Raw genomic sequence first — 27,730 nt, forward strand, 5'->3', positions numbered from 1 at the left:
CCTCCTGACTTTGGGATTTTGATTTCCAAATGATACTGAATCTTTCATCTGAAAATAGGACTGAACAACAATTTAGTTCTTTTGTTTTTCTTAGCACCGCTTTGACTTTCCGTGGCTGAAGGGTTTAACTGAATGATTGAGATAAGCTCCATTTCCATTGATCATAGAATTGAGCAAACTGGAATAACGAAAATAAATCCACTTTTAATGAAAATACGGCAATTTAAACACCTCATGTTTTGTGCACTGGGATGAGGTGGTTTTTCAACCGTATCGAATTTAGTGTATTTTTGAAAAACTGCGTTGGAAAAACTTTTTCGCATCACACGAGTCGTGATCAACAACCGGATGTTGTTGTTGGCTGAGTTAACTTATTCATGTTTGATTTCAGTTGTGCTTCTTATTTAATGGAAACGCCACAATTGCCAAATTGTTTATTTATTTTACATTAGCGTCTTATCGATAAAGTTCTGCGCACATTTTTAATGGAAGTGCAGATTCAGGTGGCCAGGTCATGTACCACATTACCTGGCCACCATCTTATAAGTGTTCCCCAAAGTCTTCAGTGGGTTTTGTGTTACAATAATATGAATCCTGCATCTACCTGGCCTTAAGTTAGCCTAATATTTTCTACCACTCTTCTTCCTTCCACTCAACATTCCATCATTTTGTTTAGTAAAGAACTTTGTCAGCTTTCAGCTTCTTTAATAATGAACTTTTGTGGCTTACCTCCTCCTTTAGGATGTCGATGACTGTCTGCTGGACAGCTGTCAAGTCGGCCTTAATCGTTGTGCTTGTTTAGAAAATAAAATGTCTGTATTAATATTTTTTATTAGTTTTATATGCTGTTATAATTTTACAAGAAATAGAATTTTGTGGGGTTTTTTTAAATGATCTGTTAAGTCTAAGGAAATTAAAAGAAATAAACCCTTGTATTTCCTTCTGTGTATCAAATTAATATAATGTAATACCTTTTGCAGCTAATTAACTGAAAGAAGTTATATCTAGAAATACAGATTATATAAATGCATTTTACATGGAGGCATATTTAAAAATATAAGTCAGAGTAGATGATAAACATTGCTGAATAAATAACATAAATGACCTGTTGGTTGACACAGTTTCATATTCATTCTTCGTGAAAACTCAACAATTTTCTCTGGCTAGTGTCGCACTCCGTTGAGCTGGATGTCACACTTTGATCCTGTGCTCAAGGCAAGCGTATAACTGAACCAGAGCTTGATTTCAATGTGGAGAAGCATAACACTGGTGGAGAAAACAGTTTCTGTTGAGTGGGATGTTCAGAGTTAAGCATGAAATGGCCAAATGTAATGGACTCTGTACCTCTACCAGAGGAGCACATCTCTGTGGCTAAGCCTGTGATGGGATCTGTTTTACTCATTTTTAACTCATGAATAGAAAATGTGAATACATCAAGCATGCAGAAACAAAGAACAATCAGAGATTCTTGACAGTTTCCCACGTCTGCCTTCTTGCAACAATGTGCAATGTTTTTTGGAACAAATCTTGATGCGGTTTCTCTTCCCTGCAGGAAGGATCGGGCGAGGTGTTGCAGTTAGAACCACCATGCGCTTTGCTCTGGAAGCAGCACAGGACGTGTGTTTGTGAGCAACCCTGGTTGGCCCCCGCTGGGATGAACATGCCACTGCACCAAATCTCCGTCATCCCACGGGATGTCACCTCCTCGCGGATGTCGGGCAGTGGGAAAGCGAAAGACAAGGACAAGCAGGTACGGGGAGAGAAGCATGAATCATCTCAAAGCTGTGCTGCATCATGAGAAACGTTCGTCATGCAGAGTTAGTCGATGGCAGCGATTGTGATCTCTGTGCTGAAAGGGGAACATCTCTGAGTAAACATTGTGTACAGTGAGAATAAAAAAACAAATACAACACGATGAACAGACAGGATCCAAATTAATTCAAGCTTTTCCCATCACATAACGTCTACAGATGAGTGTCAGAGTGTGATAAGGCGCTCTTCCCCCAAAGCAACTCGCAAATTAATATTCATCTTGCGAAACCGGAACAGTTACAGAATTTTGAGATAACATTAATTAAGCAGTTTTATTAAAGATTTATGCAACTTCAAAATAAGAAAAGAGGCACAACTAACCAAATTGGCTTTTCTCTTGTTAATTTTACTCTGAGATTATGTGACTGTTCGACTTGTCCAAAAATCTGGCTGGATGTGCAGATGATGCATTGGGGTAGTGAGTCATGTCTCCTCCGTAATGGCAGTTTGGTGAAAAGGTAGTAAATAACTCCAGTGGACGGGATCCAAAGCTATATTTTTCAGTGCTGCTTGTGGCTCGGTGGTGAATAAATATTTTAGTAAGCTGACGGCAAATGATCTCAGCTGAGATGATTTAAAATAAAAACGTAGCAAAAAGGAGGAAGCACCATGCTAATGTCGGTAGTTTTTGATCCACATACATACATTTTTTGTGGCATACTTTACTTTTTGAAAAACATTTTTTTCATACTATGGCATTCTTTTTGGCTTATTTAATGTTAATTTACATGATAGCTGTATGCAAAAAAGGCAAAACGTTGCCTGCGATAAGGGAGAAAGAGGTGATTTAATTCTGTATAACTGAAGTCAGGAGACAGTTCTCCCATTTGTTCTGTTATCGTATTGTGGCAAAATAAAAATTTCAGAGCCGGCGATTACAATTTCAGCAAGTGTTCCCTTCCTTTGGGCTTGGCTGAGAGTTTTCATCTAATGAGCGTAGTCAAAGTCTGGGCAGCCTTTCCCTCTGTGTCTCTAAAATCACCTGTCGGCTCTCTGCTGTTGCATTTTAATGACGGCACTACATGCTGGAGCTTTGTTCAGTAGCGTTGCCTGTTAGGCGAGTTTGAAGTGGGAAAGTAAGATCTCTGGGATAGAAACGGTTTCCTCCTTCATCTGTTGAGCTTTTGCTTTTGATGTAAAATTTAAAACACAGTCCAGGGTTCCGTGGGGTTCTTGAAGAAAAATATTTGATTCTGGATTTATTCCCTATTCTGTTTTTTTTTTATTTTTTTTAAAGTTATCAATTCTTAATTTTTAAATAATAAACTTATATGCATATTTTATTCATCCTTTATCTGTCACCTTTCTTTTCATTTTTTTTGGTTGGAGTTACAAAATGAAAGAAACCACAGATGAACAATAATAATTGGAAAAAAAACTTAAAGGGACATGAATATAAATTAATTAAATTAATTAAACACCTCCATGACAGAAGCCATCATGGTAGGCATCGTTCATCGCCTATACCCAGGATTATGTTTTGTGTTATAACAATCCTCTCTTCCCATCAGTTGGAGTTAAAATTCTCCTTCACCTCATCTTTGAATCTTATGTAAACTTACTTTGTAAGATCTCCTTCAATCATTTTCATAGCATTTCCGAACTTCGGTCCGCTCTCACCCGAGCAGTTCCAGAAAAACTGATCCATGCCTTGTCGCTTCCAGACTGGATTACTGTAATGCTCCATTCATTTGGATCTGTTACAAGAGTTTTCAGAAGCTGCAATATCTCCAACAGTCTGCAGCTAGGATGCTGATGAGAGTGTGAAAATACACTTTTCTCACTCATTAATGCATGCATGAAAATGCCCTTGCTTGCCTCGAAGACTCGCTCCACAAACCACAGCTCGCTCCCTCTGCTCCGCTCCTCTCCACTCACTCCCACTTGCTTCAAAAACCAGAATCCAATTGAGCGCCACTCGGGACAGAGCTTTCTGTGCCGATGCTCCTCGTCTGTGGAAAGTCCTTCTTGATGCTTTGAGGCCACAGCAACCCACAGACGGCATTAAAAAGCAAACAGACATTTCCTTTTAGTGAAGCATTCCAAACTGTTGTCAGAAACCACTTTTAAAATTATTTCTATTTTAATAATTGTCTTCAAACTCATGTAAGCAGTCATTATTATATCAACTACAGTATATTAGTCAGCCCGGTGGTTCTGTCACTGAAGTCAGGCATCATTGAAATTATGCTTCAGTTTCAATCTTGTCTCAAAGTGATCATTAAAACAAAATAATCAACAAAAACCATATTCATAAGTATTTTACCACATTCTTATTTGCAGAAATGTCTTTAGGTTCATAGAATGTTAGCAAACATCTTGGCACATATTTTAATAATTGCTATTTTAATACTGACCATAATAACTAGGGGTATAGTTATTTCTGTCACTAGAAAAACCTAGTAAGTTTTTGTGCTAAGAAATTTAGCACATGACAGAGTTTCGTATTAAGTGTTTTTAAAACTACAGCTAGCTAGGTGTGTTTAAAAAGGATATTAGATGGTTTATTTTTGTGTAGAATCTCATCCTGGCCTCTGCATACTTGGATGTTTTTTTGTTTTTTTGTGTAGCCCCAATCCAGATAGTTAACTGGATTGGGGCTGTTAGACTCTGAGATCAGCCACGGAAAGGTTACTCTAATGTCTTAGGAAATAAAAGTGACTGTCAGTGTTTCTCTTCCTGGCAGAGATTTACTGCTCTCCTTCAATTTACCAAAAGTGTAAAGGTCCAGCTCTGGGCCTCTGCTTGGCATCACATCCTCTATTTGCACGTCTCCTGGTGGCTTAGCCTCTGATTATAATTCCTACAGAGGAAATAAATGAATGAAGAGCAGCAATTTCTTCACTCCCTGTGGAACTATCAGCGGCTTGTAAAAAGAAGAAAGCAAGAAGAGAAAGGAAGATGAGTGTCAACCCAGAATACTGATTAGCTTGAAGGTCTTGGCAGGCTGTGTGTGCGTGGGTGTAGGTGTGTGCACCCACAGTTTAGTCACAAGACTCAAATCCATCCGGCCTTCTTATACAACACAACTGGTACTTTGATGCCTGGAGGGAGGGATAAAAAATGGGAAACTTTCCTGCCTTCGGAGTCTGAAGCTGGTCTTTTAGAAAAGAAAAACGTATATGTAACCATTCCTGACCTCCTGTTGGCCCCTTCATCAGCTCTACTTAAGATAGTTTGTTGAAAATTTACCCTCAGTGACTCAGTTTACTTGTCCTCCAATTGAGAACTCATGTTTGGGTTGATAAATCATCAGTTTTAAGTTTTGAAAGGAGAAGCAAAGTTCCCTGACATTTCTCATTCTTTGCAGCTAGCGCGGTCAGACTTATTTGAGTCTGTGGGTTTCGATAAGGCACGCAGTGAATGGATTGTGCATGACGTGATGGTAAAGTAAGCTCTGACAGAAGCTGGAAGGTGGAAAGGGTGAAATGTAAACATGCAGCAGGAGGCCGCTCGTAGAGCTGTCATTTCTTACGGTTGTGGAGACGCTTTAGTCCAGAATGGTTATGTCCTGCTGCGGTCTGCTCCGAGGTGGAAAATATGACGGCTAATTTGGTCAGTAATGAAATTCTGAATGTTTAAAATGCTTGCTCATGGAATTTGGAAAAAACAATGCATTTCTTCAACTTCAATTAATTGTATTAAAAAATAAGTTGATACATAATTGTTTAACCAAACAGTTGTTAATCTAAATGTAAGCAAAATACATTCCATTAAGGCTGCCTACAATTTCCAGCTCATTGTTTTTGCTTTGTGGTTTTGTAAAGTGGAGGAATTTTTTTTCTAAATCTTAAAGAAAAAAAAAAACCATCAGATGATGCATTAAAACAATGCATAACATTACTATGTCTATTTTATTTAGCGGTGTAACACTTTATTCAGTTATAAGCCTAACCTTCCAGACGAAGGTTCATGGATGGCCTCAGGACAACATGTGATCCAAGAATGAAGTCTGGATCAGATCCAATAACAATATTGGCTCCCATTACCGCAGGTCTTTTGACTTCCTCTGCGGCATTGCTCATTAAACAGTAATTTACATGATGGCCATGGATTATGCCCAGTGAATCGAAGAGCGAGCATCAGAGGATGCAGCTGTGTCTTTTTTTTTCTGCTATACACACTTATTTACATCTGGCACTGGCAGCATATTTAGCAGTTTATCTCTCTAACTCTGTGCACTCGCTTGGCAAAGTGGTGCACGATGCCAAAACTTTTGAAGCCGCATGCATTTTTAATGAGCACAGGGGAGAGCTCTGGAGGTTTCATCTCTCAGTAAGTGAGTTTCTCAGTCAAGGACAGGGAAGACTGCCTGTTTGTCTTCTGATGTTTATCGGTTTGATAACATCCGATGCCACCGACTTGCCGGGCCACTGATTGAGCATTGCTGGACGAGATCAAAAACCCGTCGGCTGCCAATAAAAAAACTTTTAACATCGCCTGTGGGCTAGATGAAGGACCTTTTTCATGTGTCTCTCTTTGTGTAGTTAATGAACTACGTGGTTTCTGAGATAGGTTGGAAGGGCTTTAGCTGAGATGACGGAGCTGTTAAATGTGTCTGGAAAATACTGTTTGCTTAAACGATGCAAATGTTAAAAAAGATATATGCAAACGCATGTTTTTTTTATTTATTATTTTGTATCCCTACAGGCGAAAATACCAATCCCATCCAGTTTGCTATGCCTTCAGGTTTGCAAGTGGAAATATCAGAATAATTACCTTGAAAGCCCTAAGACCCGTTTATAAACTAGGTGTGAAATGCTCACTTATCAGGAAGAGAAGTGTTGACGGTAAATGTTGTGTGACTGGAGTACTTTAGGAGTAAACTAAATTCCACCAGTGTCTAACTTGAAAATGTGATTGGCTAAAGGTGCTCTTCAAAAGTAAAGTACCTTCAAATTATCTCTCACATATGCCTACACGGCACACGCGTGTGCAATCTTGTTGGCATTTCTGTTGCACAAATGTAATCACGTGTGAACTCAATTTCACTCCTCTCTCACTCGCACAGAGGAATCTTCACACTGTGACACAGTTGAGTTTGTTGTGCCGGAGATGTTGTGAGTGTAAACAGGTGCAGCAGCCGGTGCACGAAGCAGAATCTGGAGAGCGGAGATAACGCTTTGGCAGAATGGGGCTGCCTTTATTCTGGCTGCTGTTTTCATAAGGATGAGGATGTTGTGTGTCAGTAAACTAACCTACTTTACATTTTACACCCAGTAAATCTGAACACCTACATACCGGCATCTAAACTGTTACTGAAAACAATCGTCTCATTCGTAGAGTGAATGTTTCAGGTTGTTCGTGAGTTTGATAGTTTAACCTTTAGAACTGAGGCCATTGGTTTCGATATTAAAGATCTACGCCAGAACCCAATGTTTAGTGTTAAAACAGAGTAACTAAATGTAGAGATGTCCCGATACTTAGCTAAAAACAATAACATTCACTCACCTTTCGCTTTATTAGTAGAACCTTTATTAGCAATGCAGTAGACCCCATTTTGCCTTGAAGATGTTCTTAATTCTTCATGGCATAGGTGTCAAACATTTGTCTGAAATTTTGGTCCATGTTATGTGAAATGCAAGGTGAAATAATCAAATAAGTGTGTTCACACCAGCCCTATTTGGTCGCTTATTGAAACACTAGTTCGATTGTCTAGAAAGTCAGGAGTAAACGAGTTCCTCAGAGGGTTTGGTTTGTTTGACACGGTGCTGTGTGAAAGTGAAAATGAAAATGCTGCAATTTTGGTCCTCAATTGAACAAAATCTACCAGACTATCAGGTGTGAAGATGACGCCCCTTCATGGACACGTCAGTGGGAGGTGGTCACTTTGGGTGTGCTTTGTGATGATTACATTTACCTTCTCACAGCCATTCACATCGCCTAGCTGTGGGATGAGGTGAGCTGCTGCTGACCACATGCACGCAAACACTGTTTGTAACCTCCTGTCTTTGATGTTGGACCAACAAAGTGAATGCTGAGATGTGCATTGTGTAACGCGTTGGTTTTCATCAGATAACTCTTGTTTTGAACCCACCATGGCTCAGCAAACAGAAAATCTGGAAGTTTAGTCGCAATATGAAGGTTGCAGATCTTTTGATCGAATCTTCACAAGTCATAGTGTCTAGATTGAAGTCCGGAGACTATGGAGGCCATTCTAGGAGAGCAAACTCATTGTCAGGTTGGAAAAAGTTTTGTTTTGTTTTGAGGTTTGTCACAAGCTGCATTGTCTTGTTAGAGGTAAGTGTTATAAGATGGATACTCTGTGATGAGGGAAATGACATGAGCAACAACTATACTAGTTTGTACAAAGAGGTTCAGTGTGGGTCATGAAAATATTCTCCACATCATCATACCACCATCACCATTAACAAAACCACTTTGTTTTGTTAATGTTTTTTTTTTTTAAATGGGTGCTTAAAGTGATACTTGATGGTTTGGTGGCATAAAATCACAGATGGCAAAAGAACAAATGCTGGAAGTTGAATTTAGTTAGAAACTTTAATACCATTTAAAACGACTTAAACTGGGGACACAATAAGTGCTATATTTTATGCATGATTTATTATAGTATATTTTCATAAAATAAGAATCTCCTCATAAGATAATTGTCTTCAGGATTTAGTTTTTTTTTCTAGTCAGTAATAAAATACAGTGGGTTATCACTGGTGTATTAAAGTTTGAAAAGAGCTTGGTGTTTTTGATAAGGTTACCTCTGGTCAGGGTTATATTGTAGACTTACTTTGTTTCTATTGCAATACTTCATAAATTGTCTGGATTTCAACTTGGATAATGAAAAGGAATAAGATGTAACTCTGAAGCATCTTTGCATCAGTTTTTATAGCAAACATGTGAATATGACAAAACAAATGGCACATCACAGATTTTCCTGGCACGGTGCATTCTGCATCCATAATATCCTAAAACTAAAAGCAGCGTTGACTGAAACAAGCTAATAACTTTTTGTTTGCATCCATTGAAGGTTTTCTGCTCTGTATTCACTGCACATACTTCACCTGCTGCTAGCATTCCCCTGAATCTTTCTTTCTTTCTGCACACACACGTTTAATGAAGTGGGTTTTAAGGGCTGCTACACGCTTACAAAAGCCAGCAGCTGGTGTTGGTCTGGCTGTCTGTGTAAGATTTGCATAAGTCTCCCAGGAGCCACTTGATGGTTAAGTGCAGAAAATGTAATTAAACGTGGAGTAGACGACATGACAGTCAGGCCTTTGAGGGCCTTGAGTGCTGTGAGGAAGGACTCGGCCTCACCTTGTTAAATATATTGTTCCTTAACCCCCCAGGATGGGTTCATGGAGTGTTTTATGTTCTTACAGTAGCTGTGACACTCTTTGTTATACTAAGTTTTACATGGTTGAGTAAATTTAATCTGTAGAGGCCTAAAAAAAAGAAAGGAGGAATGGGACGATAAGAGCTAATATTGACATGTTCCTTTGCTGATCAGGTTGATGGTTCTAAGCATGCTGGGAAAATGCTGGATATTAATCAAGTTTCCTTTTAGTTCTTTTACTGCTTTCCATTAAATTGATCAGTCTCAGCTCTCATTAGCAGGAACAAAAGCTTTCACTCACATATGAGCCGTCTTAAATAATCCAATAAAATAAGCTAATATAGAAAGTGAATGTTTCTACAATTTAAAATATAAAAATCAGATTAACATTTTTGCCAGTTCTAATGATTCCTATCTTCTTGCCACATGATTGTTTATTTGAGAGGGATGACCGACCTTTCCTGACCTGCAGTCACAAATTGAATCTCTGCTGTGACTTTATGCAGCTGGATAAAATGAGGCTAAGCCTGAGCTTTTCTTCAATCAAAACTGCAGGTGCAGAAGATATGAAACAAGATGTGAATGTGTGGAAAAGCACCATGTGTCCACTGTTTAAGCATTGCAAAGGATCTGTGATGCTGTGGGCCATTTTTCTCTTTCAAAAGTCCTGGGAAACTTGTAAAAGTGCATGGCCATGATGAGATTTTTGAAATACAAAAAGATTTGAAATAAAAATTTGGTGGACTAAAAAATGGGTTATTTTGAGGGTTTTTTTGTCGTGGGATATTAATCCAAAACATAGTCAAATGTACATAAAATGATTAATGTCTCTCAAAATCAGTCCCATTTCAGTCCTCTGACCTGAATCAATAGAAAACGTTTGGGATGAGCTGAGGAGATGAAAGTACAGAGGCTGGTCTAAGAGGTTGGCCAAACATCTCCTCTCCATATGCTCCAACACTGTGAAATGTTATAGTTGATTAATACTTGTCCTGTTGGCAAAGTACAATGTGACAATATGCTACTGCTATAAAAGAGAAGTTTATGTTGAGGCTTTTTACCCAGCTTTATGAGGGCTGGGTAAAAAGCCCTCATAAAGCTTTTTACCCAGAAAAAAGAAATGCACACATTTCTGCACACAGACATGTGTGCAGAAATGTCTTCAGTCTGACGCATCCTACAGAAGAGAACAGTAAAAGTGTCCAAATCTCAGGAGGAAACCCATTTACTTTGCATTTTCACACTTTGAATACAATCATGTGAGGGTGACTCAGGGTGTTGTTGTACCAGAACCAGAAGGAAATATATCAAAACACAGACCAACTCATTTTCAGGCAGGAGGCCTGAAGTTGGAACATGAAAAGGATTAAATGCCACATCTCCCACCTCATCAAAGCGACGCTGCCTCAGCCTCAGCTTCACTTTTGCTTTCAACATTTTTTTTTTGTTTCCTCTCATCACTGGATGATGGCATTCTGAGTTCTTGTAATATGCTGACTAGACTGTCATGAGTTGCTTGGCTCCGAACACCCCGAGAGCCCAAATTTCTCTCTTCCAGGAAACGCTTCAGATGCTTCCCTCCCTGCAGTGCGTTGTCTCACTTTTGTGACACTCGGTGGCAGGTAGATGCATCAGCTGCATCTGGAGCTGCACATCCCAGGTGGAAAACAAATATGCAGTGAGAGCACAGGCACATAACAAGTCTCTTGTGCATTGAGTGAAAGAGATACATGGCAATCAGCCGTGCCAGTTAGACATGATTCTAAGACAACTAATTCGGGTGGAGTTGTTGGTATTTGTTATTTACGATATTTTTCAACAGGATTCGTTACATTTCAGTCTCTTACATTCTGCGTTCAGTTAAATGTCCTCCACTTCCTGTCTTTTGAAGAATGTTAATCTTTCCTCTCCTTCTTTCCTTTCTTTCCTCAGTTGTACTCGCGATCCAGCTTTTAGTTGAGTGTGGTAGATCTTCGCCTGTGCACTCATTTCTGTGACCACGTTGCGAACATTTCCCCCCGGCTGTCAGGTGTGGAATGGCTGCAGTTAGACACAATAGCTAGTTGTTAAATTTTAATTGTAGACTACTTGTAGTAGCACACAAACGCACTAGTATTTATTTTTATCCAATAGACCATGGGTCTCCTTTTGTGATTTATGAAACACTTGCTTTTAAGACTTTTGTTTTATTCTAGATCCTTTATAACATGCAAAAGATACAAGCATTTTCAGACCTCTTGAACCTGTTTACATAATTTACTATTACAACCACAGTGCTTTAAGGATTTGATATAATAGACTAATATGAAACAGTGATAAAAGTGTGGTTTGTATTTCCATTGTGCCTTTTTGGGGAAAAGAGAAGCATCCTAAAGTTACAGGTCAGTAGTTCTCCGGGACTAGAGTTGAGCTTCACTGATCTAAATTATTCTATTTTACCTCTGGCTGCATGTTTGGAGTCAAAATGCCGTTTGAATGTGAAACTCCAACCTAGCCTTAAGTCAGTTCTTGCTTCGAACGTGTAGCATTCAAGTGTTTAGCTCCATCCATTTTCCTTCCAACTCTGAGCTTTTCTGTCACTGCTAGAAACCTGCTGCCATCATTGAAATGTTGCTGTGTTCACTATAATTAGAATGATCTAAATAAATATCCTTTAAATCTAACAACGCGCCAGCCATGTTTTTCTTGGACAATACCAATTTCTTCTAATGCTTAGAATGTGTAATGAAGTAGGCTGCAGATTGAAGATGGTAGAAAATAAATAACAGAATTTCCCCTCATTGTATTCCCACAAATACAACCTTTATTCAACCCAGGGTGGTCAAGAATACATGCTGTTCATTGATGTGTGCATAGACTGAAAATGCTGGAGGCTTTTTTTTTTTTAGCTCTGTTGCTTTTAAATAGAGAGGGGAAAAAAATCCAATTTAATCGTTTTTGACCTGTCGATCACTAGTCAGAGATTAAGGCAAAAGTAGTAAGTTCTGATTTCTGGGCAACTTATCTATTTAAATTCTCTCCTCTCTTTCTCAAAATTAAATATAAATTCAGTTTATGTGCACCTAAATCTCTTAGGCTTGTAAACGTAATGGACAGTGACAAATTATCTCATGTAAGACTGATCAGAGGCTTCTGTCCAGGAAATTGTGCGTCGCTCTCATCTTCTCCTTCCTTAACTTGCAGAACGTGCAGCAGCATGAGTGCACTGGTACCCTCGGCCTCCTAATGAGCTTTTCATTCAGCGCTGTAGAGGACTGTGGACCTGCGTTGACATTCACCTCCATCAACCAGAAAATGAGCATCGATGAGGCACGCCCAGCAGACACTGAGAAGGGCCAGGTGAGAGGGAAAAAAAACAGATGAGGTTAAAAAAAAAGGCATGCTATAAACACCACGAAGGAAATGAGACGAGAGTCTGTTGTTGCTGTAGAAACAGACCGTTGGCAGCGCTGAGGCAATACTAGTGGAATGAGGGAGATAGTTGGCTCCTAAACGCAGACATGCTGCAGCTTTGCTCCTGGCAGGGTCGTCAGAAGCTGCAGGATCGCTTTGGTTTTCCACTTTGCCACATCAGTGAGTATTCATGTAGTGTGCCTTCCGAGGACTGGTCCAATGTTTCAGAGCTCTGGACCTTTTTTTTTTTTTCTTTCTTAGAAATAAAAGCTTCTTAAAGCAAAAAAAAAAAAAAAAAAAGTCTTCTCAGGTGAATCCTATTTGTAAGACCAGGAACTGTGAGTACCTGCTGCCTGGTCTCTGTCATTTTGATTGATGTGTTTGTTGGAATCCACAATACTTTCCAAACAGGCCAGAGATGGCGGCCAGGGCTGTCATGTTATCCTTTGCTTCAGGTGTGACGGCTATCACCCTGCCCTTTGCATGCGTGCAGCATAAACAAATCTTCAAGGCTGTGGCCTTTGTCGACCTTGTTAATAAATTACAATGGGACCGCAAGAAAATCTCAGGCTGGCGAGACAAGATGGGCTGAAACCAGCAGAGAGGGTCTGTATAGGAACCAGATTCTTTGGATTTTACTGAGCTGCTGCCAAAAACAATGTTTTTATTTAAGCATCACATGACTTCCTCTGCAAGTTATGAAGAAATATACTTTCTCCTTTCATTGTGGACAACAAATGCTATCAAGAAACAACTACCTACTTTCTGCACTTGTATACTACATGTCTTTGCTACTATATTTGCTGTGTTAAGGCCTCACTTTCAGTTCCAACTTAGAAAATAGGTGGAACTATATTTATTGAAACAGAGTAACTCATTTTCAAGTGATTTTCACCTCAGGGGCCTGTAGCAGCAGTTATACTAATCTTTCCTAGGGACTATGTTGTGATGAATAACAGAGTTGTTGGACAACTGCATGGTAAGTGCACACTTAAAAATGTTCTTTGTGATTTTAGTTTACAAATAATTTAGAGATCATTTCAAAGCATTTTCTCATGTTCGACAATATAGCCCTTTACCATGGACAAAGAACTGGGTTAGTTTACAAAGAAAGTGTCAGGTTTGCAATGGGGACTTGTTTTTGTGTTGGTTTATTGTTCTCTGTTTGATAGTACAAGTTAATACTGGAAAGATGGATGGTATTGTCATGCATTGTGCTGAATTGATTCAGATCTTGTTTTGTTGATTGGAACTAATTTGGGTCATTTGGAAATTATAAATCTGAATGAACTAACAGTTTATTTGTGGTTTTTCTCGAGGCTCCACTTTTATTCATTACTTACATGCCCTTTCTTAGGACTCGGTTTGAAATTACTCATCATGCAAGAAACAAAGCATTACTATAAAGTTAGATCTAAATTTTAACATCCATTAAATCAGGTCAAACCACATAGTGCAATACGATATCACTGGTCAATCTATCCGTCAAATTCTTATATTTTTTTTGTGTTGTATTTATATTTACTTATATTCTATATTCTTATTCCTTGTTTCTTGCATAATTTAAGGTTTTTCTTGCATAATTTAAGGTTTTGGTTACTCACATTTGGTGTGTACCTTAGTATTTAATTTGTATTTTGTATTCTTTTGCACTTTTGCTTACTGTGTGTTAACTTTGTTTTTTGCCTGGGAGCTGCAGGTAACTTCAATTTCCTGAGGGAGTCTTCCCAAAGGATCAATAAAGTACAAGTCTAAGTCTAAGTCTAAAGTCTAAATCTGCCCATTTCATTTTATTTGTAGTAATTGTGTCTTTAGTGGTGAATGTCAAGAGATGATTTCTCTGTATTCCCAGGACCACAACTAAAAAATGAGAAGGTGCGATTTAGTTTCTATGCTCCTCAACCATTGAACCAAATCCCTGAAAACCTGAGATGTACAGAAACTGCTTATTCAATTTAATCAGAAAACGTTGTTTTCCCACTAGGGAAAAAGATAAGTTCATACATTTTAACCTTTCTTTAGCATGTCTAGGCATTCTAGACAAAAAACTTTATCGCTATTATTCTTTTGATGTCCTTTTCATGTTAGTGTAATTTTCATTGACCTCTGTTGCTATATTTTCTTTTAAATAATTTGAAGTGACCTCATTTATTAATGGTACTCTACAGATAAACAAGCTTTCTGCTATTTTTTACAATGTTCAAGAGAAGGGAAGCCAAAGGATTTAAAGTAGACATCGCTGTGCTGTCTAAGTTAAAGACATGGTGACACATCTTATATTGCGTATCTGGATGCCGATCTTTCTGATGCTCCTATACATCACCCACAATCCTCCAGATTCTGCCGCTGTCCTTCCTCACAGGCCGGGCAGCGCCACTGGACAGACGGGCCCTTCTCACTTGGATCCTGTCAAAAGATAATGCTGCTGCTAATATTTGGTAAATCTCATGTTATTCCCAGGTAAGTTATTACGACTCCTGAATGTCAAAAACAAGCTTGTTTATCAGAGTGTACCAGATAGAATATCACTGCAGAGCGACTTAGCACAAAATGGCAGAGATAGTGGAGTTTTTTTCCCCTGTTTTTGAGCATGAAGCAGAACTGTCCTTGGTTGTCTTATCTGTAAAAGTCATTCCTGTTTACCATGTTATCCAGCTCTCCTACCGTATTATGGTTTTGGCTCAAGGCTGAGATAGAGGAGCAGACAGCTTCTGAGCCTCTAAGTTGTTGAGGGAGTGTTTGTTAAACTTATGTCACCTATGTAGTGAAACAGCAGTGGGCAGAAACAGAGTTTGAGCATTTTTGTCGATGTGGTCGGAGACCCATAGATGCCACAAATCTACTTCAGACCAGTAGCAGACACTCCAGGACCCCCACAGATGTTGTTTGCTCATGCTGTAGCCAGTGAAATAAATCCAAACTCATTAGTTGATCTAAGGCGAAGTGTTGGCTTCACTTTGTTGCCAAAGCACGTTTTGACTCGTGCTCTAGCCAGAGATCGAACCCCTAGTCTGCAGATTAGAGACCACCTTTAAGCAAAAGACACCCACCAAGAATTCACCCAGAAAGTTTGTCCATCTGCTTCCTTTTAGAGACCTGACCTCGGTCATGTTCCATGTGGAAATGATTCCACTTTCCTAATATTTGCCCGACTCAGACTGATGGCTAACTAAATATTAACTATTGGATGTGAGAGTGGAACAGTGATTGGATGGAGGCTTGAGTAAATACAAGGGTGGTGAAAATGTGGAAGATATTTAGAATAGGCTGGGAAATTGAGAAATTATGCTTTGGATAGCAGTGGAAATTGTATAAACCTGCTGGGATTCCAAGCTCATTTCCTTCCAGAAAATTGACTGAAAAATTCAGCCTCCTGTTCTGCACACATCTCTTCCATCTTTCCGTCAGCCTCCTCCTAACCCGAGGTGAGATTGATCATTTCGGCTTGATAATCACAGTTTGATCAACTCTGCAGGTTCATTTGAGTTGCAGTCCTTAGTCGTCTTAATGTGAGCTGTGGTGGTATGGAAGTACGCCTATTTGGTGTGTGGTATCATTGCTGTTTTGGTTGAACCAACCCACTGAGCGAGGAGGAGGAAGAGTGAAAGTTAATCAACTGCTTGCCATGTAAACAAAGCACAAAGCACTCAGATTCTTGACACAATCGTTTATTTCATCATTGCTGGGCCTTGTGGTGCCATAAAGATGAGATCCATAGAGATTCGGATCGTCCAGCTGCACCCCCTCACAGCTGCTATAAAGTAATGAGCAACAACCCCGGAAACTTCACAAATTTTAGGAGGGGGAATGATGATTTTTGAGAGATGAAGTCAGTTCAAAGGGAATGAATGCATAGAGACTGCTGTCGCAAGCTGTAGAGTCGTTGGCCACTAGTAAGTCTGTAGTATGTTCGTATCAGTCATGCTTTTTTTATAACGGCTTCTCTAATACTATTGAGTCATTTGGAACAAAGCATCTGATTAATTCTTGCTCCCAACACACAATCAATTCCAGATGCAAATACATTTTATAATAAGTTGAACAATCAACATGGCATAGGAAAGCATGAAAGCACAGGGGAAGAAACCCGACATCATCCTCGGGAAACGTTTTCCCCTGTAAACATCCACAGCAAAGCGAGATGTGTGTTGACGGAAGACTTTTTGAAGCAGAGTCGGATCTCTCTTTATAAATAAAGGATAAAGCTATGCTTGTCATCAGCGATGGGTTGATTGAAGGTTATAGCATTTTTCTGAAACCCAGTTGACCGAATGTTGGAATAAGAAACGTGTCCAGAAACATGAGGAGATCTTTTGTTAAAAATACCTTTAACGTCATTACAGGTATGTTATTCACAGCTCTGTTGTTGATCATTCACCCTGGCATCAAATGTAGAGTGAATTTTAAGTTCGAATCTGAGCTTTTTATGTAAATCAAAACTGAGGCTTTGTCCTTGTCAGTTTGCTCGAGCCATGTTCCTCTCAGGCAAACAGATTTAACTGCAGCCTCTGAGGGGACACTATGTCTACTCAGGGTAGAAAAAGCTGGAGAGAACCAAAAAAATAATACTAACGCGATTTCTCACCAGAATGTTAATACTGTTTTGTATCCTTGTTGTCCCTGAGACATAAATTATCCAGAGTAGGTTGCTATGTATTCTGTCTAGGTATATCTGTCTCGTTACCTCTGCTCCTTGGATGTCTCACTGTATAATTTAAATTCTCTTTATTTATTATGCTTGAATTTGTGTGTAAAATAATTAATTATTAGTTTAAATGAAGTTTAAATTCTGATTCCCTAAAACAAAAATAAGAGGGAAAACTGTCATGGACCCAAAACACAAGCATTTGTTTCTCTCTTTCTTAAAACAGTAATTTCAATCAAATAGATTTTTTTTCACCACTAGTTATTCTGAAAGCCTACCCTTAAACTGAATTTGCACCTTTGAACAAGAACTTTGAGAGTATCGGATCTGAATTGACCTGTGCAGTAATTGCTCAGTGTTCCTTTTGAGGTTGGGATTTGTTCATGACCGTGTCAGCAGGGGGCAGTTGAAAGCAGCTTTTTGTCTTTCTGTCTCTGCAGGACAGGTCAACTTGACATTGATGTGCAAGCCAATGTGATTTATGATGGGTGCAAATTGGATATAGTAGAAAAAAAATTTTTTCCCCCTTTTTTAAAAAAAAAAAAAGTTATTTTCAATGCCGAGACATAGATTAAATATAATTTCATCGCAATGATGGTTTTACAATGAATTGATATTTGTTTAACTTGCATACTTTCTGTAAGAAGTATGCAAGTTAAACAACGTCTAAGTGCAAATTTCTGTATTTATCTGGAAGGCAAAAGGTACTGGAGCTTAACCTAGCTCTTTTGGAGCAGTATAGGTGGAGCGATTCATTTCGCAAGCTTCATTCTTCATTGTACAGAATGGAAGAGGAAGAGGGTGTGTAAATCAAAGTTACTTGTGAGAAGTGGATTGAGCTGGTGTGCAGAACTTTAAACCGTCTTAATTCACCTGACAAGATGGAGTGAAACAAAAATTTGTGAGAAGTCTTTTGTTAAACCTTTCTGTAGTCAGATTCCCAATGTCTAAGGATGATGTGGTAGGAGTTAGAGGGATTATATATCCTTTCTCTTCGTATCATTAGCTACTGAATGAGGAAATGTGCACAGATTTCTGTCAAGCTGGATCAGAAGTACTCCATAATTCCATCCGTTGGCCACAGTAGAAGGCAGAAATTCAAGTTTTACATGAAGGGGGGAGGAAGAGTTGCAACCTCAGGTGCCTTCGTGTGCCAAGAGCCCCCCTGTGGAGAGGTGGTCTGCTGCAGGGAAGCTGCTTACGACTCCTACATCCTGTTTAGATCTGAAAACAGACGTAGTAAAAGAGCTGCTGCTCTGGTAGAAGAGGAAGCTAATGGCTTCAGAGGATTCGCACATTATAAACTCCCAAATTAGTATATGTACAGAGCAGGTCTTCTAAACCTGGCTGGGGTCAGTGATGAGGTGCCATCTGTTTCAGCAGCAGGTGAGGACTGCTGATGTCATAGTGAGTGGACCGCGGCCTGGAAGGGAACGAGGTGGATGCAGGAGGGTGGGGAGGGGGTGTAGTTGTTTCTGGTTTCTCTCTCTATATTGAGGTCAATCTTGCAGAGCTCAGAGCAGATGATGGATTTAATGGCCTTGGATAGAGCTGCTCTTCACTCCTTAAAGGGTTGAGACAGGCAATAAAAACCAGAGTTGGCCTTTGTAACACTCTTCAAGTCTGAAATTTGAAAAATAAATGATCATATAACCGGTTGTCCCTCTTTAGGCTCCTGTCTGTAGGAAAGACGAAATGGGCCTTTGCCTGCAGCATTATCAGTAAAAAAAAAAGAAAAAAGTATGCAAACAGTGATAACTGCAAAAGTTTTCATTATGCATGGAATATTTTAACACTTTATCACATTATGACCATAAACTTCAATGTGTTTGAAATGTGATTTTTATATGATAGAGCAGTGTTTCTCAATCCTGGTCCTCAGGGACGGATCTCTGCACATTATTCAGGTTTTTTATGAATAAAACCTGAATAATGTGGCATGAATCTTTTTCACTTTCTCTCCAATAAACCCAAATATTATTCATTGCATTGAGCTGCCACCAGAAGTCACTTAGTAGGTGTGTATAATTTAGGCCTTATCTAGTAACTCAGAAATTTTGCAAAAAGCATTTTGTACTGGATTTGCACCTCCTGTTCACATATAGATAGGAAATTTCTGGTTTGGAGAAACAACTTTTTAAAAACTCTGTCTGCTATTTGTAGACTGAATATCTACAGATAAATAAAAACAATGTGATTATTAATTGCACAACAAATGTCCTCTCACAGCGCTTTAGAGGACTAACTGGTCCAATCATATGTACAGACTTAAGTAAAGCACATATTGGGCCATGTTCCCTGCATCTGTGTTACATTGTTCCAATACTGCTTCCATTTAAGTCAAAATATAAAGTAAGGCATAACCTAGAGGAAAGTTTAAATGATGTCACACACGACCAAAGCTCTAATAAAAGGGATCAGGTCAAAGCACTTTCATGTGATTGACGGGCCCAGTCAACGTTTAAACCCAAATCCAATTGAGAATCTGCTGTAAAACTTCATTTTATTTTCTAAAGCTCTCCATCCAGTCTGCCTGAGCTTGCACTATTCTGCAAAAAGCAGTGAGTGAGAGTTTCAGTCACTTAGTCTGAAGTGGTAGAAAGATACTCTGTAATGCATGCAACACCTTTAAGATTTTTATTTGTAAAACAAAAATGTGAAAATTGTGTCTTTCAACGTCAGCTATGTTGACATATCACATTAAATCAAATGAATTTACAAGCCGGTTTGCACTTTTAACATAAAATGTTACATTAGTTCAAGGTGTATGAATGCTGTGGGGAGAAATTGTTCGTTAGTGGCCACTTTGTTTAATCTTTGCAGGGTTGCTCACTCACTTTTTCCCTTCCTAACCTGTTCGCAGTAATTGTTTGATCCTACAGACACGAGGTCAGCCGGGTCGAGACTGTGAATCATGATAAGCTCTGCCGTAGATGCTCTGTGCTGCCGTCTGCATCCCAATAGCCACTAATGACTCACCTCAGACACACTCATTCGCTTGCATATTGAGCAGAATTAATAAAATTTGCCGCCCTGCGTTGTAATGTGAGAAGGAATTAAAATTAAATTTGTGCTATATGATGATTATGTACTGATAACTTATCTCATCTTAAATGTATCACTTGCCTTAGGTGTTTGATGTTGAATACTGATGGAGCAATAAATGCCGCAGGAGCTTTTAGTCTCTTTTTTTTTTTTTTTTACTTTTTTTAAAGTCTTTATAAAACACAGATGCTGGCAAACAAAACTCAGCTCTATATATCTGCTGGAAAAAAAAAATTGCATTTCCGAATCCCTTTGGTTTGAAATTTTAACAGATTTTCATGCGACATGTGGTTATGAATGAATGCACAAATCAAACTGGGGAGTCATATTGATTCAGTAGAACGAGAGGTGTGTGTTAGTGCTGATGTATTTTGTCCACTCACAGCAGCCAAGTAAACTGTGAGTCATGCGCTGCAGAGAGGCACTAGGTAGATTTAGGATCCAAAATTGTTAAATTACCAGAAATAATTACTGGTCGACCTCAGATAGTTTTAGGAATCATCAGTATGACTCAGAGTGACTCCAGAGGCATAACGTGAGGTGAAGAAGAAACTCACAGGCAGAAATTTATGGTAAAATCATGTTAATCGCATACAATAGTGATGGGGAAGGTTACTGCAGCCCTAAGAGGCAGAGTAGCTTGAGTTCAGATGACTATTTGTTTGATGGAAAAAAAATAATCAAGTGCAGCAGAGGTGTTGTCATGATGTGGGTCTGACTCTGAATCATTAATCACCATTATATATATATATATACTGTATATATATACTGTATATATATATATATATATTTTATTGAGATATTTTGCAGGGTGGCTGAATATGAAACTAGTGCAACAATTGTGATCATAAGGAACTCTGTTGCACCATTACAGCTTGCAGTCAGATCTAATAATTTTAGAAAATACACACATGTTCAATGTTTAATGTTTTGCTTGTTTTTAATGGCTGCAGTGTTTTTCACACTTAGTCTCCAATATAGAGCAGCTGCTACAACACCGCAACCTTGTTTGTTATCATATTCCTATGAAGAACAATGTGTTCTGCTCTGTCCCACACAGTAGGCTGTTGATTAGTGAGCTAGACCTTTGTGTGCTTGGTCATAAAAATCTGCTGTCAGGAAGCCAGTGACGGACGTCACCAGTGACGTGTGGACATTACATTACAAACAAATTGTGCATTTTTATTTTTGGCAGACTGACATCAGATGGTTAAAAATAAGGATTAATATAAAAATAGCAAAAGCAGCTAATACATATCTAAGAATTAACACAAAAATTACTTATGTAGGAAAGTTTTATTTTATTGATTTAATTGATTAGGTTTTTTTTATTCACTGTTATTTTATTAACTTGAGTTAATGCTGATGTTGAGCCACCAAGTCTCTACCAGCTTTATATACCTAGAAACTGACATTTTAGTCAATTTCTATTTTCAAAGTGAATCATGTTCAGTCAAATTGGATGAAGTTGGCATCTATTTCCACAGATGCTTTGTTGGGTTTATGTCTGGGCTTTGACTGGTCCCCTCTTAATGCATGAATACTGCATTAATATTTCATTGTAGCTCTAGCTGTTTAGTGTTTGGTGCCTCTAAAACAATTTTTTTCCAGCATTTCCATGCGTTTAGTGTTTTCCCATCAGCTCTTAAAGAAAAACGTGATATCAAGCTGCTGCTACTTCTACTTTTCACTATAAGATGAAAAAAACTATCAGAGTGATGGACAGTGTTTATTTCTTACAAATATAACATTTTGATGGTCAAAATGTTTGGTTTTGGCTTTTTTTCAGCAATGTCTTCACTTTTCCATTGTTCCATATAGGCCACATTTGCTGCTTTCATGACTCGTAGTTGTTCTGTAGAAAGATTCTTTCTACTGAGCTGATAAGTGGAATCCACCTCATCATAAAACCCCCTCTTACATAATCTGATCTAGATACAATATGTTAAACCAGCGACATATAAATACTTCTTCAAGTCACTGTACACTTTTGGTTTCTGTTTGCCTGTGTGTCATAAGGAAACTAGTCTGTAAGTCACAAGCTTACTTTGTAAATTCAGAACAAAATTTGAGAGCATTCTGCGCCCTGCCTGACCCTGACCTCGCAGCCCGAACAGAAATAGCCCAAAAAGGGGACAAAGTTTTTTCCCCTCCACCTCTGTCTGACCACCCTGCTGATGGTCACATGTGCGTTCTCAGCAGGGGCCCCTTTCAGCTGTCCCCATCGGCTTTCACAGTCCGAGATAGATGTTCTGCATCGGGCGCCAGAATTGAAAAGGAGGAGGAAACGGCGAGCAGTGAGCAGTGGGTTGTAGCTGGAAATCAATAAAGCTACTATGCAGCCAGCAAGCTGTTATTTCAGGATGATGAATCGATGCTTTTGTGCTGAGGCCATGCTGTTACAGTGATGGCCTACTTAATGTTTTTGCCTCTTCATTTTAGACTCTGGATTATGTACTGTGAATAGCAGAAGCTCAGAATAGAAGAAAAGCAGAGCTCAAATCATATCACTGGACACGATTCATGCAGCAAATTATTCTTGGGTGATTTTTTTTTTCTTTATTCACTTCTTATTTTCACTCGTCTTTCTTTTGTCACGTTCGCTTAATTGGAGGTAGATTTGACTAATGCAGCAGGAATACAAGTTACAGAGCTGTAGTTATCATTATGCATGACTATATTTGTATATGAACTGAAAAGGCTATTACAGCTCAATTTCATGCCCAGCAGGATACCAGACACATCCCTCTCTTTATAGAAATCAGTCTGTCAGTCGCTCCTCTGCCCCTCTTCGTTTTATCCTAAAATTCTGTCTTTATCCCTCCATCCAGCTCTAAAACATTTCACCTTCTCTTCTGCTCGCTCTGGTTTTGCAAGGACATTTTAGACTGTCAAATGTGATTGGGTTGGGTGGAGTTATTATTATATTATCTAGCAACTGCCTCTTAATCAGTGATATATCGAGATTTTTATGTTTATCCCTTTAACCTTTTACATTTTGAAGTTTGTGGTTGTAGCATGTCAGTGTAATTTATTGGGTCTTTATGTGACAGACCAACACAAAGTAGTGTGACACGGGTCAAAAATTATACATAGTTCACATTTTACAAATAAAAAAGAAAAACATGCATTTCAGTTCAACCCTGTTTACTGTAGCATTCTTAAATACAATTAGAGATATGGTACCAAATAAGGAAATGGAGCCAATTTAATCTCAGGTATAAGTCCAGTCCTCAGTGGCTTTTTAGAAAACACTGGTGAACAAATAGCTTCAGGAAGACCACAGCAGGCAGGTCAGGAAGAAAGCAGGAAAGGAGTTAAACAGTTTCAAGCTCTGAACGTCTCGCTGAGCTCTGTGCAACTCTTTGGCTTGCATGCTAATTATTATTTGTGCTAAAAAAGGAACAACTAATCAACCTGAATACACCTGGAGAGCAATCCTGAAGGAAGAAAGCTTTTGGATGATGCAACAGAATTGAGCCTTAACTTTTTCTTAAGGCTAAATTATTTTTTTTATCATCTATTCATTATAGTCTTTTAAACTTTTTCTTTATCTGTAGGTTTCATTGACTGTCATTCAAGGACAGTCATTGAATTTTGATAGTGGAGGCTTGCTAGAGGTGCATGCATGGCTACAGATGAGTTGCTCATTTATTTAGGAGGTTCTGCTTACAGCACCACAATGACACAAACAAATACAACCAGTGTTGCATTAGGATGGCTTAAGCCCGGTGCACACTGTGTGATTTCCAAAACAGGATCTAAACATGTCTCGTTGCGTGGGATCGGTACAATGGTAATTCCTGTCATGCTACACAATGAACGATGCCTGACTGCACATCCGACACATCAGATATTAATCAAACAATAAATGTATGAGTAGGACTATGGGTTGTAATGTTCTCATTATTAGAGTAAAAAGAGGGAAAGGAGGGTGCCGTGGAAGCGATCCTGACAGGGCTTCCCCATTTTCCCAGAAAATAGGGTAGCTTGATATTTGTCTTAGGTCATCACTGGTCATGATTGGTAGTTGGTGCATCTATCACCACGAACAACCCACGACCATCCATTCAAACTCACAACCAGAGATTTCCGTTCAAGCCAAAAGGACTTGACTAAAATCAACAGTAATTGGTCTGTATGAGCTTGGCTTGAATTGAAGCGTGTTCATGTGTTGGAAAGGCCTGTCAAAGTTCAGAGAAGGCAAGCCTTTAAAACGGATGTTCACAAAAGCACTACAGTGAACCTGACAGGGCTTACGCTGTTATGTAAAGACAAAATTGTCAAACTTTTCAGTCATTAGATGTGCCAAGCTAGTAGATGCATAAATTTAAAAGCGGCTTTCCAAGCTACAAACTGAGGGACTTGCGTAACTTTTAAAACAGTTCTCAATTGAGTGCGTCTTTCCAATGGCCTGACAGAAAGTGAGTCATACCCATGGAAGCGTGTGGTTGTAACATGACAGCATGTGAAAAGATGAAGGGTTATAGATATGTGCATATAGCTCCGTAACTCCTGGTAGTTGCTCTTTTGTTCCTCAGAATGTCAAACATTGAATGACCATGTCGATGTGGAAATCTTAAACTTGTGCTTAATCTACAAGAGCGATTCAAGGGCAGGGAACCAACAAGAAGCTCCTCCAGCCTTTCTGTGAAGTGCATATCACGCCACATGTGAATATAGATCCAGTGTGTTGTGTTTATTGACTTTGATGCTACAGCAACAAAGGCTGTTCTCTATAATCCCACTCTCCCATTATCTTCATGTGAAAAGGCCCTTCTGACTGTTCTGCTGCTCTGAGAGAACATTTTTGTTTTTTCAAGTGAAATAGTCGTTAGCAAGCTGAGTCACCAGCTGGCAATCTTCTCTTTTGCTCTTTACTTTTGTCTGAAAAAGCCTGTTGACTGTTTTCAGGCTGCAGACACTGGTGTTGACATTTCTGCTGTAAATTTGAAGCATACCCCTCATCTTCAGAAACTGGTGTTTTTAAATGAAGTTGGCTACAGCAGCCTTTTGGCTACGAGATATCATCAGCCCTCCCGTTTGCTTGGTGTTGCCTCATAATTCATCCGAGTTATTGCCTGAATTTAATTTCACAGCACTCATCCACCAACTGCAGCTTGTAGTTTATTCAGTATTAAGCAGGAGAAAATGTCTGATCAGATATCGGGTTCTGTGGATGTTTTGCTTTGAGCAAATGCAAGCACAAACACATCTGTTGACAACTGGGCTTGTTTGTTGAGTGGAATATTGGTTAAATGAAAAATAAAGTTAGTTTGGGGCATCTCCTGGTGTGGCAGTAAAGTCAGCTCCACAAATAGAAAGACTATAGTCCTTCAGTCCTGAACTCTATTCCTGACCTTGAGACCTTTGCTGCATGTCTTCCCACCTTCTCTCTCTGCCCATGTCCAATCATGTACAATAAATAAAGCCACAAGCAAGAAAAGAAGAAGAAAACAATCTAGTTTGCTAAAACTGTTATATGCAGAGCCTTGTAAAAGTATTAAAGTAGCAGTATTATGTATTTCCTAGCACATAGTGCCATTTTATGGCTAGGTAGGTAACATGGTTTCTTGCCATGTAAGCATGTTACCTTCAGTTGTTATAAAAATGCTGATGAACTCAGCAGATTTGCAGTTTCACCACTTGTTTGCTAATTGCTGCTGCCGCCAACCTGGAGGAGCTTCGTGGAAATAGGCGTACTTTGTGAAAGCATGCGCTTAGACGCCACTGTAATGGCTGCAACGGGAGATTCTGGGATTTCTCAAACATACGTGAGAAAAGCAAACTCCAGGTATGTTTTTGATGAGGTAATAACATTGTAACATGATATAGGGCTCAAAAAAGTACATTTGACATAATAGCCACCCTTTAAATGAAGACCTGGACAGACTCCACAACATCAGAGAAATTAATATTTATTTGAAGATTCGAGATTCAATCTTCCTTCTAGTGAAGGCATTTCATAATAATGGGCAGAACTTCCTGTAAGTTTTGTAAATCACTTCCACTGTCGCACACCCACTTTATAGTTCTCCGAATCCACGCAAAAACATAAAAGTTCTGTCACACCAGCATATTTGCTGGAAGTGTGTTTTTGGTGACAAAAGTTGTTGAGAGAGCTCAATGAAAGTAACGTGTTGCTCATCTCAATATCCAATTAAAAGGATCCAAGATGTCTTTGGCATTAAGATAGGGAAAATGAGTTTTCTTCCAGCTCATTTCATACCAACCTCGCTTCAATTCATACCTGTCTAGTGAACTATCTTTATCTGTTTTGACAATTCATGATTTAAAGTGATTTTTCACAATATACCAAAAGGCTACTGTGAAGAAATTAGGTCATGTGACTCTAATAAGAATGTCTAGCATAAGGAAGTCATGTCGAGTTATTTTAGTGAAATCAGGGTCATAATCTGCAATGTTCAGGTAGTGCTGTACCTTTTAAACCTCAGAGACATGTTGAATGTTAAAGTTTTAACTTAAAATTATACATTATGCATCAGGTGCCTCTGGTTTACATTCAAAGTCTATGTGGAGGCGCATTGAGAGCCGTAGCCGTTTGGAGCATCTAGTGTGGCGCAATTTGAATCGTTTGACGCTTCAAGCGCGTTTGGTGTGAACGCACCATAAAAATATATTGATTTTATTTCAGTATTTACAGCTCAGGTTACTGGCTATATCATCATATCGGTCAATATCAATAATTATTCTTTTGTTGTTTAAAATATCTGAAATGCTGCCACACAGGTGGTGCTGCCACGACAGTTTTTATTTTATTTTTAAGCAGCATGGTGGTAAAACTAAAACTGCTACTGAGCAAGCTCAACAGGTTGTTGCTAGGTAATCAAAGAGTAAAGGAGTTAGTTGGTGCCACCACAATAGCTTAGCTGGCCATGAAAAATTTAGAGGTTAAATCTGCCTACATGGTTTTGGATCAGAGTTCAAAATTATTTAATATTCTATCAGATGTACTATCTATTAATATAGATCACCAATTAGAAATTATTTGATTTTGGTCAAGAAGGTGAGTAGGAAATAACAAAACGGCAGTGTATGAATACAAACTAGGGCACAGTTATGTACGTGCAACACCTGTTAAAGGTTTTTTATGTGTCCTTGGTTTCAGAAATGTCATACTAAACTACAAATCTTAAGCCACAGGTTTTCAAAGTTGAGTTTCAGGGGTCACATAAGGTAATCTGGCATTTGTGTATGTATGTGTATGTACAGAATGTAACCCAAACAGGAAATAATCAGGTGATTTAATGTGTCCAGCTTGTTTATTCTTTGTTTAATCACCTAAAATGTACCCGTTTTTTGTTTGTTTCTTCAGCGGAAAAATGTTTCTTTCCTGTAGACATGTTCTTTATTGGCTTCACCTTGTGAAACAATCTGGTGACTCACGACGATATAAAAAAGATGACTTGGTGTGTTTATTGGTGGACTTTGGCTTTAATGGCCTGCTGTGTCAGCATCAGACTGTCTTAGATACAGTACGTCCTTGGGCACAGCTGTGAGGAAGATGTGTGTAATGAATTGCCACC

At 38.9% G+C, this 27,730-nt stretch overlaps 1 protein-coding gene across 5 annotated transcripts in view; it reads left to right on the forward strand.

Annotated features, from left to right (window-relative positions):
* marchf8 (membrane-associated ring finger (C3HC4) 8) overlaps positions 1-27,730 on the forward strand; it is an 86,252-nt gene that overhangs the window by 22,826 nt on the left and 35,696 nt on the right. For 3 of the 5 annotated variants that reach the window (XM_032552899.1, XM_032552901.1, XM_032552900.1), the window contains exons 2-3: positions 1,553-1,750; positions 12,284-12,439. In XM_032552899.1, coding sequence (XP_032408790.1) covers positions 1,655-1,750; positions 12,284-12,439 — 252 coding nt within the window. In that variant the 5' untranslated portion in view covers positions 1,553-1,654. The remainder of the gene's footprint in view (positions 1-1,552; positions 1,751-12,283; positions 12,440-27,730) is intronic. The other 2 variants (XM_032552902.1, XM_032552903.1) reach the window with 1 other exon arrangement.

Source organism: Xiphophorus hellerii, chromosome 22 (assembly GCF_003331165.1).
Source record: "Xiphophorus hellerii strain 12219 chromosome 22, Xiphophorus_hellerii-4.1, whole genome shotgun sequence".
In the NCBI taxonomy this organism is placed as follows: Eukaryota; Metazoa; Chordata; class Actinopteri; order Cyprinodontiformes; family Poeciliidae; genus Xiphophorus; species Xiphophorus hellerii.